Genomic DNA, 20,454 nt, shown 5'->3' on the forward strand with positions numbered 1-20,454 from the left:
GGAGGAAAAAGAAATCCTTTAACATACCTGTTTACAAAATTCTAGATGATTCAATCCTAAACAGGTAAAGGCTAGATCAGTAGGTGCTCTTTGTAAAGTTGTCTTCTCCAGCACTTTCCCAGGGACTTGAGCAGGAGAGGAACAAGTGGACACAGAGACTATGTTAGGGTCTCCCAGAGGTCCAGTCTCTTGCAAGGGGAAGCTCTGTATGGATGTGATCCATACAGAGCCAAGGTGGCCACCTGAAGTTCCTCTCCTGTCACTAAAGCAGCTTGCTCTCCTTATGATAAAAGCAAGTGTGGTTTGAAAAGGATGCCCCCTATAGTCTTGGCCAAGCCAGGTGGGCTTCTGCTCTGGCAGGGTAGAGAATGTATGTGAACAGTTCTTGTGTTCAGTACCTTCTGTGCAGACATCTCAGAAGTCTCAAGTTCCAAGTCTTTGGAACTAAAGATCTGGGTCTTAGATGGCAGACATTTATGGGCTCTAGGTGCCCAAGTAAGAGGCTTTTAGCTGTGTGCTGCTGGTAGCCTCACACTCAGAAGCCTGTGAACTCCTTGGCTCCAAGTAGCAGCAAGGAACAGCAACAGAGAGTGAGACAGTAGTCCACTCCTGAGCCTCAGGGGTCTGAACTCCCAGGAACCTCTCCAGGCCTGCAGTCTCTTGCTCATCCCCTTTGGCAGTCCTGGCTGTATCCTCTCTCGTCTCCTATTCTTCACTGCTACCTTAGCTCTTCCCTGCTTCTGTCCCCAAGCCACTCGGGGACACTACGGCTGTCCCTAGGCAACTTACTGCCTTTCTGAAGTTCCTCTCCTGTCACTAAAGCAGCTTGCTCTCCTTATGATAAAAGCAAGTGTGGTTTGAAAAGGATGCCCCCTATAGTCTTGGACATTAGGACTCTTGGTGCCCAGTTGGTGGCGCTGTTTGGGAAGCTTTGAAGGTGTGACCTTGTTGGAGGAAGTAGTCATTGGAGGCGGGCTTTGAGAGCCATCCCTACTTCTGCTTCCTGCTTGAGGTTCCAGATGTGAACTCCAGCTGCCATACCTACCACTTCTCTGCTGTGAAGGACTCTTCACCCTCTGGAACCTTAAATCCAGATAAACCCTTCCTTCTGTATTCCTTGGTCATGGTGTTTTATCACAACAATAGAAATATACACAGGGCTGGAGAGATGACTCAGAAGTTAAGGGCATTTGTTCCTCTTACGGAGGACCCAGATTCAGCTCCCAGTACATGGTGGCTCACAAACATCTCCAACCCCAGCTCTAAGAGCTCTGACATTCTCTCCTGACCAAGCTCACGAATGGTACACATACATAAAAATTAAACTCCTATTACTATCATAAAATAGCCTGGGTATATATGATAGTAATCACTGGGCGCTAAACATGGAACCCGATTTCATAGACAATATTGCTTAGGAACAGGTTACTAGCCAAAGCCACATACTTCTGTCAAAGGACAGAAAGATTCCAACCTGAGTACATGATTCCAGATATGCCCAGTAATAAATTTGAGCAGCCCCAGGCTCCTCTAGGACTGCCCTTGGACCTGGAAAAAGTATAGTGTTTTACACATAGCTTGGATTACAGGCTAACCCAAGTCAGAGGGATGTCTTCCATCTGTCAGTTGGTGGTAGAGTTCAGGCGCATTATGTCTTTCTCCCAAGGGCCATTCTCTGCCTCCCAAGACTCTCAGGACAATCTGTCCAGACTGATGGTGTCCTACTTCCATTCCACACTCCTACTACAGGTAGACAGAGAATTCTGTCTCTGAACAAATCCAGAACTAGTTGGCTGTTCTCCAGGAACAAACACAATCTGAGAGGACTTTCGATGGAATGTCCTTTATGAATTCCCTCTTAAACATCAGCTCAGACCTCTCTTGACTTCAAATAAATTTTGATTGTCTTTAAAACGTAAGCCCATCTTGTCACTTCAACAGCAGCCTAAATCTAGACCATGCACGGACTGTGGCTCCTCCTGGTATCCAAACGTTTCTGTGAGGGTCTAGCTAGTAAAAACTTGTAGCCTCTGTCTTTGGCCCCACTTGCCTCTCTGGGCAACAAACAAACACTCCGTCTCAGCAGCAAAACAGCAGGGTAGTCTTCAGTTTGCAGAAGATGCTCTCAGCAAATGCGCAGCCTCAAAAGGAGGCGCAGCATTAGAGAGCATATTTGTAAGTGTGCTGTGTGTGTCACACTGTGTGCTCTACTTACTCTCAATGGTGGGATTCATTTTGTAGATAACTGTAGCTCAGCAGTTAAGCAATTTTCCCAAGATTTCTAAGCAACCAGATGTTAATAGTTCTCTATTTTTGTTCAAAATGGAAGCTGACACATGCCGTTTGTCTTGTGATCTGACTCTGAGATGGCCTCCAGGGAGATGTCACCTTCAGTGCCAGGCATCCCTGCAAGGCTTGGATCTTACAGGAGGCAAACCAAACAGCTGAAGGAAACTACTTCGAATCCTAGTAGAGCCTTCTGGATAGGACAAAGAACACAGGTGCCAGTCTGCAGAAAACTGCTCCAAGAAACAGGATAAGTCTGGAAGCCCAAGTATTCAAAGGGGGACAACTGCAGTAATTTTGTAACCAAAATAAAACTTTCCAGCTCCTAGTCCCAAAGAGAAAACAGCTTGAAACACTTTTTAACAGTACCCCCATTTTTCTTTCATTAGGAATATTACACACTGGTTCAAAATACCATGATTCGGTCAACTAACGGACACCAAACTTTCTCCATCTACTATACAGTCAGGCTAAGTGCTGGGCTATCACCAAGGTACAAGTTCACTGCTTCATCCCTTTGGTCCAGTCACTCAAACTGTGGTCTGAGTGAACAGCCTGTAGAGGAGGCTACTGGATACACAATCAGACCATGCCAGGGAGCGAAATGCACAGAAAACTTTGTGTATATCCTAAGGTGTGAGGAAAACAGAGTAGATGCCAATTGATCCATGGCTCCTTCCATTCCTGGTCCAACTCATTACCCACAGGTACACAGACCCAGCTCCTCCTTGCTCTGCCTCTCAACAAAACATTTCCACAGTAGTTCCAGGGGACATTTGGAATGACCTATTCCTGAGCACCACCTCTATGCCTCTTACACAGAACTGCCCTCTGTGTAACTGAGCTAACTCCTAGGCTCTCCCTTGTTCCCTTTGGGTTTATGGACTCGAATAGACTGTGTCCTATCACTCAGTATGCTTCAAGTTGAGCAGGCACGCCTAATTTCAGCAGATGGAAAAACAAAAAACAATTGAACCAGAAGAGTTGAGGTCAGCTGAAGTGCCATGTCAGGACTGGACCAAGTCCAAAAACTGAACCAGGAAGAAAACCAGTAAGACTTAGGGACTTAGGATCTATGTCCAAACTCCAAAAAATCCACCCCTCTATGGGTTACAAATCTACTCTGCTTTTAACTTTCTAAACATTATTAGATGTTTTGCCTGAATATATGGCTATCCATCACTTATGTGCATGGTGTCTGAGACCCGAAGAGGGTTTAGGATCCCCTGGCAGTGGAGTTGTGAACCTTGTAGATGCTGCTGAGAATTAAACCCCAGTGCTCTTGACTGCTTGACCAGTCTCTCCACTCATTCTGCTCATTAGCAGAGTGATTGTATCCCCAGGTACTAGGGACTGAATCGTGTCTCATACATAATTGGCAAGCCCTGACCTAACATTCCCAGACCTTAAGCTTTTTTTTTTTTTTTTTTTGGTTTTTCGAGACAGGGTTTCTCTGTATAGCCCGGGCTGTCCTGGAACTCACTCTGTAGACCAGGCTGGCCTCGAACTCAGAAATCCGCCTGCCTCTGCCTCCCGAGTGCTGGGATTAAAGGCGTGCGCCACCACCGCCCGGCGACCTTAAGCTTTTTATTCGTCCATATTTAATCAGATAGTTAGTGGAAATGGCACATGAGCCAAAGCTGACAGCTCAGGATCTGGTCTACAGGTATAGCACAGCTCAGTTACAGACCTGCAGTTCCTCTTGCACTACAGGAGTCTTTCTGGAGACTCAATAGACCAGGACAGCCAGGATCTCACAGAACTGTTTCCCAGATGGGTGTCTGGTATATGTGCCAAGCTACATACAAATCATCCACCCTTACATTCTTTTTCTTTTTTGGTTTTTTTGAGACAAGAGTTTTTTGTGTAGCCCTGACTGTCCTGGAACTCACTCTGTAGACCAGGCTGGCCTCAAACTCAGAAATCCTCCTGCCTCTGCCTCCCAAATTCTAGGATTAAAGGCGTGTGCCACCACTGCCCGGCCATCCTTACATTCTTAATATGAATTGGGAAGCTGAGGCAGGATGTGGTGGTTTGAATAATAGCCCCATAGGCTCATATATACAAATGCTTAGTCACCAGGGCATGGCACTGAGGATTAGGTGTGATCTTGTTAGAGGAAATTTGTCACTGAGGGTGGGCTTTGATGTTTCAACAGCCCATGCTAATCCCAGTTATTTCCTTCTGCCTGTCTGCAGGTCAGGATGTGGTTACTGTTTCAGTGCTGCCTGCATGCGTTCCACCCAAGCACCTCTGTAACTATAAGCAAACTCCCAATTAAATGTTTTCTCTGTAGTAGTTGCCTTGATCATGGTGTCTCTTCCCAGCAATAGAACAGTGACTTAGTTCAAGGTCATGTGAAACCACCTGGCAAGATCAAAAGACATAAAAAAGCAAAGGAAAAGGCCAAATCCATGAATGATTAAGTTTGGCAATTGATGAAAAGGTGGAGTGTCCACCTCCAAAGCACAGAAGTCCCACCTGGTTTGCAAGGCCACCTAATTTCTTGGCTTTCCCAAATAGCCAACCTGAGATAGTTGGGTATTTGCAAAACCAGGCCTGGTTTGTAGACCACTGAAAGCCTCAGAATGTGGCTCTACATCAACTGAGATAAAAACAGCTCTTAAAAAGATAAATGAAGCTGGGCAGTGGTGGCACACACCTTTAATCCCAGCACTTGGGAGGCAGAGGCAGGCAGATTTCTGAGTTCGAGGCCAGCCTGGTCTACAGAGTGAGTTCCAGGATAGTCAGGGCTATACAGAGAAACCCTGTCTCAAAAAAACAAAACAAAAGATAAATGAAGCGGCTCGAGAGATGACTCTGTGGTTAAGAGCACTGGCTGCTCTTACAGAGGTCCTGAGTTCAATTCCCAGCACCCACGTGGGGGCTCCTATCCATCTGTAAGATTCAATGCCCTTTTCTGGGGTGTCTGAAGACAGCGACAGTGTACTCACATACATGAAATAAATCTTTTAAAAGATAATAAATGAAATAAAAAGATAAATGAGGCTGGAAGAGACAGCACAGTGGTTAAGAGCACTACATCCAGAGGATGTAGGCTTAACTCCAAGCACTTACATGGCAGCTCACAACTGCCCTCAATCACGGGGATTCAACACTCGTCTCTGGCCTCCACATTCACCAGGTGCTCCAGAGGTTCACATACGTGCATGCTATCAAACCAAACCAACCGACCCAAAAACTTTTACATACACACACACACACACACACATACACACATACATATACACATACACACACACAGTGTGTTGTGAGTGTGTAAATGACACCCACAGGTCAAATAGGAGACACTTTTCTCAGGACAGAAAGAGTTCCCCTGAGATCACAAGGACACCAGTGCAGGGCACCTGTCAAGATGTGCAGAAGACTCCATCGTGTGTTCCAAGCTTTAAATCAGTTTGAAGGTTTTGTATTTCACAATTTGCTTTTATTAGGGTCCATAGTCTACTAAATAAAAGCACTTAAGACATTTTGAAAAACTATACAATTTATGTCTTGGGAATTTAATTTCATTCAAAAAACAAAACAAAAAATCCATGCACATTCACCTAATTTAAACGCTGTTTCATTCATGTGTCTAAGATATCTAAATGTGGAAGATTTGATTCCAACATTCAAAGTCACCCCAATAGTATTGTTAAATATGTATTACAACAGAAAGTTTGTCCTCTCAGTAAAATTAGATACAGTCTAACTCAGCATGTAAACAAACAGTCTGGAGCATACAGCCAGGCACCCACTCACACATACACAGAAGCAGAGTCAGTACTTCCAGATCCACTTTATTTTCCTTTCCCCTCCTCACATACAGAACTTCTCACACATTTCTTGCAGCTAAAGTCACCCGATGTTGGCAAGGTACCATTTTATCCCTAAACTTTGTTGGCATCAAAATATGACAGTTACCAGTGTTAAATCCATAAACTATTTACACAGCACAGCACGTGAAGCTTTAGACGTTTGGCAATTACACACAGAAGAAGACGAGACCCCCACTCTGCATGTTTGGGATCAGGAGCTCACTGGTCCCTGTCTGGCGATCATACTTGGTTGGGTTCAGGGGCAGCAGAGGCAGCAGGCAGTTACTTCAGAGGACACTGAACACTATGGTCTGAAGCATGTTATGATGTCACCCAAGTGTGTACCACACCACTTCCTCCTCCAAGGTGGCCTCATAATCCTAGAATGGCAGGTCCAGCTGATACAAAATGGAGACAACACAACATTTATTCTGTGGAGACATCCTATTCCTAGGCACGTGCTGTGACTTTGAACGAAACTCGTCCCAAGAACTTGTCACGTTCATTCTTGTTTTTTAGGTTCCTGGTTCCATCAATTTTGCACTCAACTGTTGCTTCTTTCGTGGTAATGCCAGAGTCAAATTTGACCTGGACAGCAACTAGGGGCTGTAGATATCCAACCTAGCAAATGAACAAACAAACATTAGTTACAATTCTTTGGTAACTTCACCTGCACTCAGGAAGTTGGTTTCAACTTTCCTTTTTTTTGCAACAGTCTTAATTTGTAGCCTAGACTGATTTAACATTTTTCAAACCTCTGGCCTTAGCTTCCTTCCAGGTGTCAGGGTTAATAAACACGCTCCGCCACACCTGATCTATGAGTCTTTGGGCTTAGCCTATTATTTTATGTTGCTTACCTTCCTTCTTGCTATGGCTCTTCCCTTAGCACTGCTTTGAGGGGTATCCTGTTTGATAACTCATCCTCTGGATGCCCTGATTCCTGGCAATTCTCCGTTTCTTTCCCAGTTGTTTAATGTTTCTACTGTCCTAGCAGGGTAGGACTACTTGAAAGTTACAGCACTTCTGTATTCTGATCCTAACATACTGATTAATGTATTACACTTCATGTATTAATGTTCCACATATGCTTACAGACAATGTCCATTTGCCATGGGCTTGGTTACATATTATCATATTTGACTCTATTTCACTTACACATACCTTTACATAGGATAATCAGGATATGTGCAGCAATCACTGTGGCCAGCACAGAGGAACAAGCCTACTGATAACTGATTCTGTCAACAACAAATGCTGAAGCTTTCCAGAAAAGCTGACAGTTTATATCCTCCTCACATACTTCCTGATGAACAACAAAGTGTAACTTTACAGCAGGAAGCTTGGCTGACCATCCTAAGAGACAATGGTCAACACAAGACAATAGAATCAATCAGTAAAGCCCTTCCTATAGGATTTTGAGAACACACTCACTCGCCTCCAAAAATATACAAATAAAATTTAATTATGAGAAAATATTCCAAGAACAAAAAACTGTGCCATATATACAAACTCCTGTCAAATCCTCTTCCCCCCAAAGTCCCAGACTCATTCTGAAGCTTAAAGAAGCAGAGGGAGCTGAGGAATCACTCCAGACAACAGACTGCTGAGCTGCCTCAGCCACACACACGGAAGACACTTCTTATTCTGCTGTGAAGGATAGATACTGCTGGGACAACTGGACAGATTTCAAGAATGTCTAGACCAGATAAGTGGACAGTGCAGTGTTATTAACATCTACTGATGACACAAGCACTGGGCATTAGTACCCTCGTTTCTAGGAAATACATACTGCAAGCTTTAGAATAAAGGTTATCATCAGGGGCTAGCTTACACAAAGAAAAATACATACATGGGTAAGATACAGTATCTGGAAATGTGCTTTCAGAAAATACACTATTCTAGTCATTTTGAGTTGGAAAATTTTCAAAATAAGCTTAATATGAGAAAACTTTATAAAATGAGATATGCATGTGCATCACACACTTTTCAAAAGTTTAAAATCACAAAATACTACTGTGCCTAAATTATGAGATTTTACATCTGACCTGTGAAGAGTACATACTACTTTCCAAAAAGCAAAACCAGTGTTCTGAAAGTAGCCGTTCTTTTGGTCTGGATGAGCACTCCACTATGCTGTCATTGTGGTGTCTCCATTCACTGCCCCACTTGTTATAAACCCAAGCCAACAGACAGTGAGCACCTACCGTACACGGGCTATCTCAATACAGGCAGTGTCCTAAGAGATGACTAAATACTTACGTGCCGTTTTTTCCCATAATATGGAAAATACTTTAAGTCTATTAATCCATATTCAGGATAAGTTGCTATATTTGTTATGTTTTCATCCTAGAGTTAAAAGCAAAAGAAATCCTTTTTAGGCCAGGGTAAAGATTTTTCAAAAATATGTTACAACTACTGACAGTTATCAGTTACGATGACACTGCAGAGACTGAGATGACGCTTCAGCCTCATGAACTACAACTGTTTCTAAGAACTGTCTGTTGTTGCTGTTCCAACAGGTCTCACGGTGGAGCTAAGCTAGCCTTGTCTTAAAGCTGTGGTAACCTGCCCATATCAGTCTCCCAAGTGCTAGGATTCCAGGCATGTACTATCACACCTGGCTGATCATCTTGATTACAAATATTACATAATTAAAAGTTTCTATAAACTATTCTGGTTCTTCTTTCATTTCTGGATACATCCTATGAGTCTCTTCTCAGTCACATCTGGTTTCACTGCCTATGAACTATTATTTGCTCTGTATCTGTGCAAAGCCAGCTGTTTGGCCAATGAAAGCAAAAATACACCAGTAAGTGTGGACTGAGGCTTTCCCAAGATGAATGAAACAATGTGCTTCCAGGCTGAAAAGTAATGGTGCCCACAAGCTGCACATTAAGAAAGCAGCACTCAGACTCAGAGGTAGGTAGAGGTTACTTTTCAGAATGGTAAAAACTGTAGTCAGGATAAACTATGATGCAACAAACGGAAAAACCATTCATAGTACCCAAGCATAAGTAGAAAAAAAGCACCAAAACCCTACATATGCCAATCACTAGTATCTGCATAGAAACATTCCGTACATGGGAGCTCTGGAGGTCCCTAGCACTGCAACCAACACAGATCCTAAGAAGCCAGCCCACACTGATGAGCACCACTAAACACAGGGGAGAGGTCTCGGCACGGTGGGGGAAAGGCAGGTGTTAGATCCTGATGAACTAACGGACATCTGTGTGGTGCTGGAGATTCAAGCCCAGCACACAGAAGATATGGCAAAATCAGCCTACCTAACAGCAGCCTGGCTTGCTCTGTTTTCTTTATGTCATGGCTGGGAGGCCATGTCTGTGAGACACAATTACCACACTCATAAGGGGCAGACAGGGACATCAGGCACACGGATGGTACTGTTCAGTTCTGCTGCTGTTTGTTTTTTCTGAGACAGCGTCTGGCTATGTACGTAGTTCTGGCTGGATTATAGACCTTTATCACCATGTAGCAAAACAACCAAATAATAACAATAACGAGACAAGAAAACCCAAGTTCTAATGATCCAGATGAAATGATATGGAAAAGCAGTAAAAAATAACTAAAAATCAATGACTACATTCAAGAATGGCCACCCCCATAGGCCTAAAATCAACAATAGGCCTGTCATACATGTATACTAACACCAAGTCTTGGGTCTCTGTGGAAAAACATTGAAACAGATGGCTATAAGCTAATGTAAACAGGCAGCTTTTGTGGAAAATTACCAGCCTGAGTAGTCATAGACCTTGTAAATAGGTAGCCTTGGCAAACAATACCAACTTAGATAAGGACAAGTGAATCATAGGCAGAGTCATAGTGACCTGTCCCCTGAACCTTCACCCAGCCGATACCATGTTCTGAAAGATATCTGTACTCCCCCTGAACACCCACACTCCAGTGTCATCCCCTTCCCCACATCCTGCCTTTTTGTGTTTATAACCCGTGTGAATGAGTAAAAATTACGATTTGAAAAATTAATTAATTAATTAAAAAAAAAAAAGAATGCCCCCCCCCCCCAAAAAGCGATGTTCCTAACAGGGTGTTGTTCAGGGCCGGTGCCACTCACCAGCCAACACTATGTGCTATGCTCAGCAGTATAAATGGTTCAACCTTTAGCACTTAGAACACTTAAAATTGGGCTGGAGAGACGGCTCAGTGGTTAAGAGCACTGACTGCTCTTTCAAAGGTCCTGAGTTCAATTCCCAGCAACCACATGGTGGCTCATAACCATTTGTAAAGGGGTCTGATGCCCTCTTCTGGTGTGTCTGGAAACAGCTACAGTGTACTCATATAATATAAATAATCCTTATAATAAAAAAAATCCTTAAAAAAATTAAAAAAAAAAAACACTTAAAATTTTACATTTTGCCGGGCGATGGTGGCTCACGCCTTTAATCCCAGCACTTGGGAGGCAGAGGCAGGCGGATTTTTGAGTTCGAGAGTTCGAGGCTAGCATGGTCTACAGAGTGAGTTCCAGGACAGCCAGGGCTACACAGAGAAACCCTGTCTCAAAAAACCAAGGCCCCCCCCCAAAAAAAATTTTACATTTTACATGAAGAACAAAAGCCACATTGATGAATGTTTTTCTATATTAATATATTAATTGTTCACTGAACCTACCTACTGCTCATTTTACTTTAAATATGATGCTAATGTGACTTAAAAAGTAATAGTATGCTTTCATGTTAAGGGCTGAAAAGTGTATGTGAACCAGATTTTTAGAATAATTGATCAAGAAACATCTACCTACTGGGCAAATGAGATGGCCCAGTGAGTAAAGCCACTTGTCCCCGAGACCCACACAGTAAAGAAAATCTCATGTCCGTAACCTCACACATGTGCTATTATTATACATGTATACACACACACACACACACACACACACACACACACACACACACACACACGTGCATAAATACAAACAACAAAGACCCTTCTGGTTACATGTGACATGTATTTTGTTGTATTTTAAATCAACCCCCTTGAGATAAGATCTCACTATGTAGCTCTGGATGTCCTGAACTCACTATGTAAACTATGCTAGCCCCAAACTGATTTGCCTGCCTTGATCTCCCAAGTACTGGGATTAAAGGCAAGCACCTCCATGCCCTGCTTAAAGTAGAATCTTAACTGTGTAGCTCAGTCTAGCTTCAAATACTTAATCCTCCTGCCTCATCTTCCTGAGTACAGACATTACAGGCTCAACAGCTAAGATTCTGGTTTTCTATTTAAGTCTCTTGGAAAAGTGAGTGCGGCAAGAGGAGGTAAGTGCCTCACTCACCTCTACTGTGCACACGTACACACCCACCTAGGAGGGAAGCTACATACTCTAAACACTGGAGAACACTCTAACAATTAAAAGCTGCTCCAAGGCTGCAGCTCACGGGAGCACAAATCCTAAACCCTCCCAAAGACCCATCGAGGCAGAAAGGAACAGGGAGCAAGAAACCCAAGTGTTTGTGAGGCGTGACGTTTGCAGTTTCTGCCCAAGTAAGAAACATAATTATGATATCTCCTCAACTTTAAAAATAAGTTCAACGCAACATTTTAGGCAGCTCACTCTGCATCCCAACTGGGGGTAAATTAGTATCTAGCACAACAACAAATTTAGAGACATGTCTTTTAGGAATTCTTACCCATCACTTGCACATTTCTCTTAATTGTTTTTGCAGCATGGAAAGCAAACAGAAGCTATAGGATGAAATGCACAGCACTCTGGGGGAAAGGGATGGGAAAGAGGAAGAACACCTCTATCTTAAGGAAAAACAGCATAGTTCATTAATTCTCAAGTGACACTGATAATAAGTGCAAACAACTTTTACACTCGACATAAAAAAAAAATCCTGATATACAACAGGACGCCTAGGGTTATAATACTAATTTCATTACAAAACTATAGAAAACATACATCCTAAAATTGATGAAATGCAGTGTATGTGAAGCAAATATGTACAAAACAAACAGAATGTCCTTTTTAAATGCTCTATTAGGAAAGACAAGATCACTCTAAAAAGCCTAATGATATTTTAAGTATTTAAGAAACATGAAAGGTTTAAGTGATTGAATACTAACCTTTGTCACACATGTTATTTGTGGAGTTCCATCTGGGATTAACTCGATTATCTAAGGTTAAAAAACATTGATCAGTCAGTCAGTCAGCACATAAGAATGCAATGGAACCTTCTCTTCTGTTGCTGGGAATCAGGGCTCAGCAGCTGAGAGTAACACTATTGTGTATATTTAATTCAGTCACACTTGCCACATTTAAAACAAACAACCCTTAAATTACATAATGTCATTAAGTCTGCTCCTGCTTACAGCCCAGTCTAGCCTTGGGGACAGTCCAGCCTCTGTCTATCAAATGCAGGGGTCACAGGTATGCACCACCACTCCCATCTATAATAAAATATTTGTTATGAAAATATATTCACAGCTCTCTCCCCCTAAAGTTATGTGCTGAGAAGAATCCTAACTTATGTTCCCCCACATTCGTTTTCTTATGGTGGTAGGACCAAAGCCAGGGCCTTGACCACACTAGCTCAACACTAAATCTGAGCTGTCACCTCAGCCTTTGCACCTACTGTCATGTTTGTGGTCACCTGTCTATTTAAAACTTACTCTCATTTATTTATGAGTGTGTGGAGGGGATGTATGTAGAGGACAAACTGATCAACTTGGTTCTCTTCTCCCAGCACAGGGGTCCTGGGATCAAACTCAGCTCAGGCTGATAGCCAGAGCTTTTACCACTGGCCCTATCTTCTAAGTTTTTTCTTTTTGTTGTTGTTTTGCATTCTGAATCCAAATACAGTTCTGAGTCCAAGTTTCCTGGATTACAGAGGTCAGGTCTCCAACAATGAAGTTGCTGAACTTTATAGATGCCTATAGGTATAGAGCTGAAACCTATAGATGCCTACAGGTACAGAGCTGAAGCCTACAGAGTGCTGTGGACAGCAGCCCCTGTCTCCCACTTGTATAACAGCTCTCGGTACACACGGATGAAAACCCCGCCAGCCAGGTCTGATGCTGGCCTGTCTCATCCCGTCTTATCCCACACACACAAAGCCTCTGCCTATAAAGCAAGCATAGTATCCAATTCCCATCATGTAAAGGCCCATTTCTAATAAAATCAAAAGGTGGTCCTCTGAATAGAGTACATTTTTGGCAATTATAGCAGATTCAGTGAGGACAGATCTTGCGGGCCAGTGTAACTGAAGACATCCCCCATTAAAATGAATGTATGAGCTCACCTTAAAACACAGATCAAGTTCCACATTCCTTCTGGCTTACTTTTGGCCTTAATTCTTAGTTATGTCTTGTTAAAACATCCCATTAGCTTTGGCAATAACTACAACACTGTAGTATGCTCATTAGTATGTGGGTTTATTTCTATTCCCAGTACTTAATTACATATAACATCATATGCTCTAGTATTATTTACAAAATTATATAATCTACAATTAAACTGTGAGTCTTTTGTCATATTCATTTTCCTCAAGCATTAAGTAGCACTGCTGGTCTTTAAAGTTACCTCATTGAAATGACACTTAAGGAATCAACACAAGCCAAACAATGTAACAGCAGCTGCACCATACATGCAGATTGTTAGAAACACGCAGCAGCGGAGGTAAAGTAAGTACGTACTCTGTTCATTTTCACAAGAATACAAGGCTGTCCTTTGGAATAGCCAAAATCAGCATCATTCACACCACTACATTCTTCAAGCAAGGAAACTGGAAACTGACATGCACGATAATCTGGACCCTTCTGATGAAAAAGTTCTCCATCAGGACAATCTGTGAGATTCTTCTGTTCTTCCAAAGAATATGCTAAAAAGGAAACATGTACCAGATCAGCCAAGAAAAGATACCAAACACAGCAAGAAACAAGTCAAATCATTCACAGAACAAGTATTTTTCAAAGATAAAACAGCAATGTAAATTACTGGGTAACAGCGCTTTAAGGCATCCTGCTTCCATGAGTGCCCGGCACAAGCCACAACTACAGGACTATCAGAAAACACTGTATGTGCCCAATAACAAGGATGTGCAGGGTGGACCCTGCCCGGGGGGGGCTCACAGTCTAGTAGGAACAGCGTGGGTTGAATACTGCCAGTCATGGAAAGAAACAGCACCTTAACAGTTATGACAAGGGATCTGGCTGACCTGAAAGCTGAGGAAATGTGTGAGTCATGGTGGCTGCTAGGATAACAGGGGGCAGGCTCTGAACCACGTACATCTTCTAAAAACTGTGTTAGGAACTGAGGAGAAGGGTTGCCAAAACTACCAGGATAATCCACTAAAGAATTCACACCTGTCAAAGTGGTCATGTGACTGCACTTATAGTGTCTATGCTAGAGAGAAGAGTAAAGGGACAGAGGAAGTGGGACAGACTCTTGGTGTAGCACAGATAAGAGGCCAGCTGAGAACGGTGTGTTAGCAGATAGAGGTGAAGAGATACAGGTAAACAAAAGTAACATGGTTAGAAACCAGAAAGGCTCTGTGCCAGCTATACTATGGGCACTCAGTGGCACCAAGGAAAGGTGGTGTGAAGGGCCAGTCCCTCCCTCCATGACCTGCTCTAGTGTGCCCAGCCCTTCTCCCTCCCATGCATTGACTTTAGATATTCTGTGGCTCCTTCCCACCTCCCTCAATCTTTCAAGGGTTTGGTTCACTGAGGCATCTCAGAGCACTCTAAAAACCAACAACCTAGCCAGGGCAGTGGTGGCATACACCTTTAATCCCAGCACTCAGAGCCAGGGGCAGGTGGATTTCTGAGGCTAGCCTAGTCTACAGAGTGAGTTCCAGAACAGGGAAACTTTCCCTGCTCTGTCTCCGCTGTGTTTCCCACCTCAGCAACTCTGCCCTAACATACTACTAGATTACAAGTTCTGAAAGACAGATCTGTCCACTGCTAGATGACAAATGCCTGTCCCAACTGCACTCTATGACCCTGAGGGAGAATGGCTCAGCTAAAAGGAATACGGTAAGAAATTACTGCCTTCATTGCAGGCTCTTACCATCATATTCTTAAAACACAGAAAATGTGTTCATAAAATGTTTGAAATTATTTAATAAACACATTAACTATTAAGGCAAAGAGATTTAAGAAGACAGATGAAGACATCGTGGGATAGATGAAGAGGATTTTTTTTCAAGATAGGGAGACATTACAGACTTGTCTAAGCTGACAGGAATTCAATAAAGGGAGTAGACCCAGGATGATGTTTCTGAGACAGAGAAGGGTCAGAGCCAGAGCGCAGTCATGCAAGTGGTCTCACGTGAAGAATAAGACCAGCAACATGGTGGTGTGTTTACTAGCAAGGAAGGGACTATGAATGTCTATCATCTCTTATGTATTTATTTAGTCATTCATTCATTTTTTTAAAAAGATTTATTTATTTTATGTATATGAATGAGTACACTGCAGCTGTCTTCAGACACACCAGAAAAGGGCATCAGATCCTATTACAGATGGTTGTGAGCCACCATGTGGTTGCTGGGAATTGAACGCAGGTCCTATGGAAGAACAACCAGTGCTCTTAACCACTGAGCCATCTCTCCAGCCCCCTCATTCATTCATTTTTGAAGACCGAGTCTCATATTGCCCAAGGTGGCCTTGAATTTATTGTTTAACTGAAGATGATCTTGAAGACTTTGGACTTTTGATCCTCCTACCTCCACACTTCCCAAGTGCTGAGGTTTTAAGGAGGTACCATGTCAGATTTAGTGGAGAAAGAGGTGGAACTGTGGGTACCTGCATGCTAGGCAAGCACTCTCATTAACTCAGCTACAGCTATAGCTTCCTTTCAGAGTTTGAAGAGAGATGCTGTGTTATATGAAGGTGACTTATAGGGAGAAGGAAAAAGGTCAGAGGCTTGAGCAAAGGCTAGACCATACCTTTAGGGTCATCAGAGAAAGGCAATGGGTCACCAGACAGTAGCACATGCCCACTCAGGGAGGTGGTGTTTACTGCCACCCAGTCCTGTCTTCACCCTGTGGCTGCTCTAAGCAGGATCAGAAGAGGAGGGAGCCTAATCCAGGAATTATGAGGTTTTATCCGAAGCAGGGCTCTGCCACAAGTAATTGGCAGACTTAAAGACAAGGAATTTTAAGAGTGCTGTAAAAGTAAAAATAGTCGGGCAGTGGTGGCGCACGCCTTTAATCCCAGCACTTGGGAGACAGAGGCAGGCGGATTTCTGAGTTTGAGAGTTCGAGGCCAGCCTGGTCTACAGAGTGAGTTCCAGGACAGCCAGGGCTACACAGAGAAACCCTGTCTCAAAAAAACAACAAAAACAAAACAAACAAACAAAGTAAAAATGAAGTGAAAAATCATGTTAATAAACTAGATGAGGAAGAATGCTGAGGAAAGAGGCTGAGGCGGTTAGTAAACCATCAGCAAAAAGCAAGAGGCACTAGCCCAGAATACTGGATGAAAGCTGAACAAGCAAGCTAGACAGCTAGACAGCTAGACTGACCGGCCGTGGTGCTGGGAAAGCTTGTTCAGTGGCTTTGGCATCTAGAGAACAAGTGTGGTACAATATGGCTGGGAAGGGGACAAGGTGATCAAAGTAAGTAAACCCAAGCCTTTAGCACTCATTTGACCGTTAGCATCATTCCTAGGAATGGTTAACCCAGATACAACGTGGAGGACGTGGCCATAGTTCTTGGTAAAGTACTGCATACTGGTGACTCTTAAGCAAGACGAATACATTAAAAAAATTGACATAGGCCAACTTCAGAAATGGTAACTATGCTATCCCCACTTAGGGACTATCCTGGATATAAAACTCCCAAATGCGCTGTGGCCCAGGCAGTGGCACTTGAGGCATCGTGCTCCATTCCCAGCACCCCAGCAGAGGGCTGACACCCAGAGGCACAGATTTTGGCTTTATTCTAACAACTGAGTTTACTTGCAGATCTTCCCAGCTGTCTGTGTTTGAAAGGGGAAAAACAAAAGGGTAACAAACTCTAAAACTGCTGCTTCCGAAGGCAGTCACGGCACTGGGCTCTCCTCCCTCTCCGAGGACTGCACACTTACGCTTTAGGAAACGCCTCAGGTCTTCAATGAACTTTATATACGTATCTCGCTTAGACATGCTGTATGTATATTCCAAGGCAGTCTGTGGTTTGGGAAAAACCATAAGTCCTAAAAGCAGACAGAGAGAGTTATTGACAGTAGGAAATCCTCCTCATTCCTTACTTTTATTCCTAAAGGGCTGTGTGTTCACAGATATGTTACAGTTATCAACACCTCTCTATTTGGATCCAATTAGGAAAGACATCTAAAAGAACTCTTTAAGACTTCTTAGTATCAAGTTAGAAACAACCTCTAAATTTGATAATTTTCAGTTAACTATAGCCACCACTCCTTACTCTGAACTCTGTGTATGTGTCACACAGTGAATTTGGAGCTGGTGTCTTTTCTACTGAGCTGGCTGGCCAGCAAGCCTGTGACCTTCCTGCCTAGCCCTCCTCACTGGAGTTACAGGCAGAAGCGGCACTGCGTGGCTTTTCCTCAGATACGAGGATCTGAATGCAAGTCCTGCCTTTTACAGAGTTCTCTGACCACTAAGCTATCTCTCTGCCTCTTATGTGAACTTTCTAAATTCAAGTTTCTATCAAATAATATTTTAGGGTGTGCTTTTTTTGTTTTTATTGTTGTTTTTATATGCTTGCTGCTACAGACTAAGCAACAAAACAAAATTTAAAAAAACCTGAGCATACCAAAATGTTTTAAGTCTGAGCCACCAGACAAGAGACCACCTGCTCAGTCTAAGCGCTTTTTCATTCACAATACAACTGTACAGAAACATACAAAACATACTCAACTGTTTCCAACTGAAGAGTTTCATTCCATTATGAATCCTATAATAAACACTCTTTCTTTAATAAGCACTGCTCCAACACCCACGTATGTTTCTTATATACCAATTGAAATTACAATCAGTAACAATTTCATATCAGGAGTTGATACCCATGTATACAGAGCAAAGAAAAAGCAAACATACTTGTCTACAAAGAATAATCTGGCTTCTAACTTTGTTTTTTGTTTTTTTTTTTGGTTTTTCGAGACAGGGTTTCTCTGTGTAGCCCGGGCTGTCCTGGAACTCACTCTGTAGACCAGGCTGGCCTTGAACTCAGAAATCCTCCTGCCTCTGCCTCCCAAGTGCTGGGATTAAAGGCGTGCGCCACCACCGCCCGGCTGGCTTCTAACTTTAATGTAAACATTTCTCATAGCTAAAAACTTTATAATACACATATGTGTATATGTTTACATATTTACTTATTTATACTGCAAAACTACAATTGTATAGAACTTAGTTTTGAACATGCTTTATGTTTATACATGGTTATGTATATATTATGGTTTATACAATTACAGACAGCTTAGCATTTCTGAAGTAGATCAGACTATAGTTGATAATAACAAACTCATGTATAACTTAGATGGCAAGAAAATGAACTTTGAATTACTGTACGCAGAGGGCAAAAAAGGTATATTAGGTATAAACAAAAGAAACAAGAAAAAGAAAAAAGAAACAATTAAAATGGCTCTGAGAAGAGGTGGCGGGGAAGTCGTTGTGGACTGGCTGGTAACTTAGCTCAGAAGTCCATGCAGGCATCAAGCCGAGTATCGGCTGGGGTTTCTTAGCCTCGGCGTAAAGAGTCTGAGCTGGATAATTCTGTGGGAAGGCCTGCCCTGCTCAGCGGCATCGCTGGCTTACACTGGCAGCAGTGACTCTCTAGTTCTAATAATTAACAATGACTGCAGACATTTGCCAGGCGGCCCCTGAAAGCTTATCAGAAGTGGAGGAGAGCTCAATGCTCTAGAGAGCAGCCTCCACTCTCCCCAGCTGCTGGCCACTCATTCTCCTTGCCACCCAGACTCTACTCCTCAGACAGCCTCTTCCCTGCTCTATTACTGCCTCTAGAACACTTGTCTACACGTGAGGAACTCCATGCACACTCTTACTCTCTAAATGTCTCCAAGACCAAGTGCTCACTCCCTCAGAACCTCTCTTATTTTTTGGAATTTTTCACTTTTCCTAGTAAATATCTAGTCTGCTGAAAACACTAGGACCAAGCTAAGGACTTAGCCTGGTGCTGGAGCACCTGCTTAGTATTAGCACTGCAGGGGGCCTGGGTTTGATTTCAAGTATCACCAAATAAGCACTGCCAGTACCTTGAGGCCAAGACCATGTCCAACTACTGAGGCAGAGCTGGCATTCAGATTGCCTTAAGAAAGTAAAATCACGCATAGAAAATGCACCCAACATTTCACATAAAAGTTTTTTGCTAAAAGTATATTCTCTAGAAGAGCAGATTTTTTTATGCCAACAGAACACACTGATTTTATTCTCTAATGATGTAATATTTTTTACCACTTTCATACCAACCAATTAAAACCACAAGGCATCTATTTTATAGACTAACAGTGTAACTCAAACCAGAGCCGACGCTTCCTATGTAACTCACTGACGGCAGAGTGAAAGTGCTACACAGCACTCGTGAGACCATCCCAACTCTTTATTACGGTTCCAACGTTCACTTCTGCTTATTCCTCTCAAAGGATCCAAAACTTACCAGTAAATGATTTAAAGGTCTTTAAGCTAGCATGTAAATATGAAACAAGTCATTGGCATTACCCAACTCTAAAGTTTAATTTTCTTCATCTGCTGTGATATAAAACTGCTTTGTGGTAAAGACAAACAGTAACCCCAAGTTAGTTTAAAAGCTATGATAACTTCAACACAATTACCTGGACTAGGAATCTGGTCTCGGTATTTCGGAACTTCATCATTCAGAGTCTGGAGCATGGCCCACATTGTGAATGTGAAGAGCGCAGCCAAGAATCCATAAAAAACTAGGTAGAAGAGCAAGATCAGACCTGCAGAAGAGATGACCAGAGTGAGATGTGGACATAGACACAGACTGTTGGTAAAGACCAAACCAACCGTTCACTGCAAGGCTATGAGCCCACGCTTTGCCATGCACAGCCAAGGACCCTCTGAGGGTCCGTGAAGTTGCCTAAGAGAAGGTTGTTCTGGCAGGCAGCTCCTACCCATCCCATGAGGCCTCCTCTCATCTTGTCCTTCCAGCAAAGTTTTCACTACTCATACTCCCCCTCAAAGTTTGAGCTTTAAATATCCAGCACATGGGGGAGTGTTTCATTCAAGAACAACTTCATACACTCAAAACTAAGATGATTTTAGGTGGGAAAGCCTCCCTGGACATATTTACACGTTTCTTTAAGTAGCAAGCTTTTAAAAAAAAAAAAAAAATCCTCTACTATACCTGTATTTCAGACAATTTATACACATTAA

At 42.8% G+C, this 20,454-nt stretch overlaps 1 protein-coding gene across 1 annotated transcript in view; it reads right to left on the reverse strand.

The window, feature by feature from the left end:
* Positions 1–5,712: 5,712 nt before the first annotated feature.
* The window catches only part of Atp1b3 (ATPase Na+/K+ transporting subunit beta 3), a 32,876-nt gene continuing 18,134 nt past the window's right edge, over positions 5,713–20,454 (reverse strand). Inside the window, exons 2-7 of the mRNA XM_028758983.1 lie at positions 19,890–20,018; positions 17,169–17,276; positions 13,773–13,957; positions 12,204–12,254; positions 8,367–8,453; positions 5,713–6,728 (exon numbers count right to left, since the gene is read on the reverse strand). Coding sequence (XP_028614816.1) covers positions 6,558–6,728; positions 8,367–8,453; positions 12,204–12,254; positions 13,773–13,957; positions 17,169–17,276; positions 19,890–20,018 — 731 coding nt within the window. The 3' untranslated portion in view covers positions 5,713–6,557. The remainder of the gene's footprint in view (positions 6,729–8,366; positions 8,454–12,203; positions 12,255–13,772; positions 13,958–17,168; positions 17,277–19,889; positions 20,019–20,454) is intronic.

The sequence above is a fragment of the Grammomys surdaster genome, unplaced genomic scaffold (genome assembly GCF_004785775.1).
Source record: "Grammomys surdaster isolate TR1022 unplaced genomic scaffold, NIH_TR_1.0 126248, whole genome shotgun sequence".
In the NCBI taxonomy this organism is placed as follows: Eukaryota; Metazoa; Chordata; class Mammalia; order Rodentia; family Muridae; genus Grammomys; species Grammomys surdaster.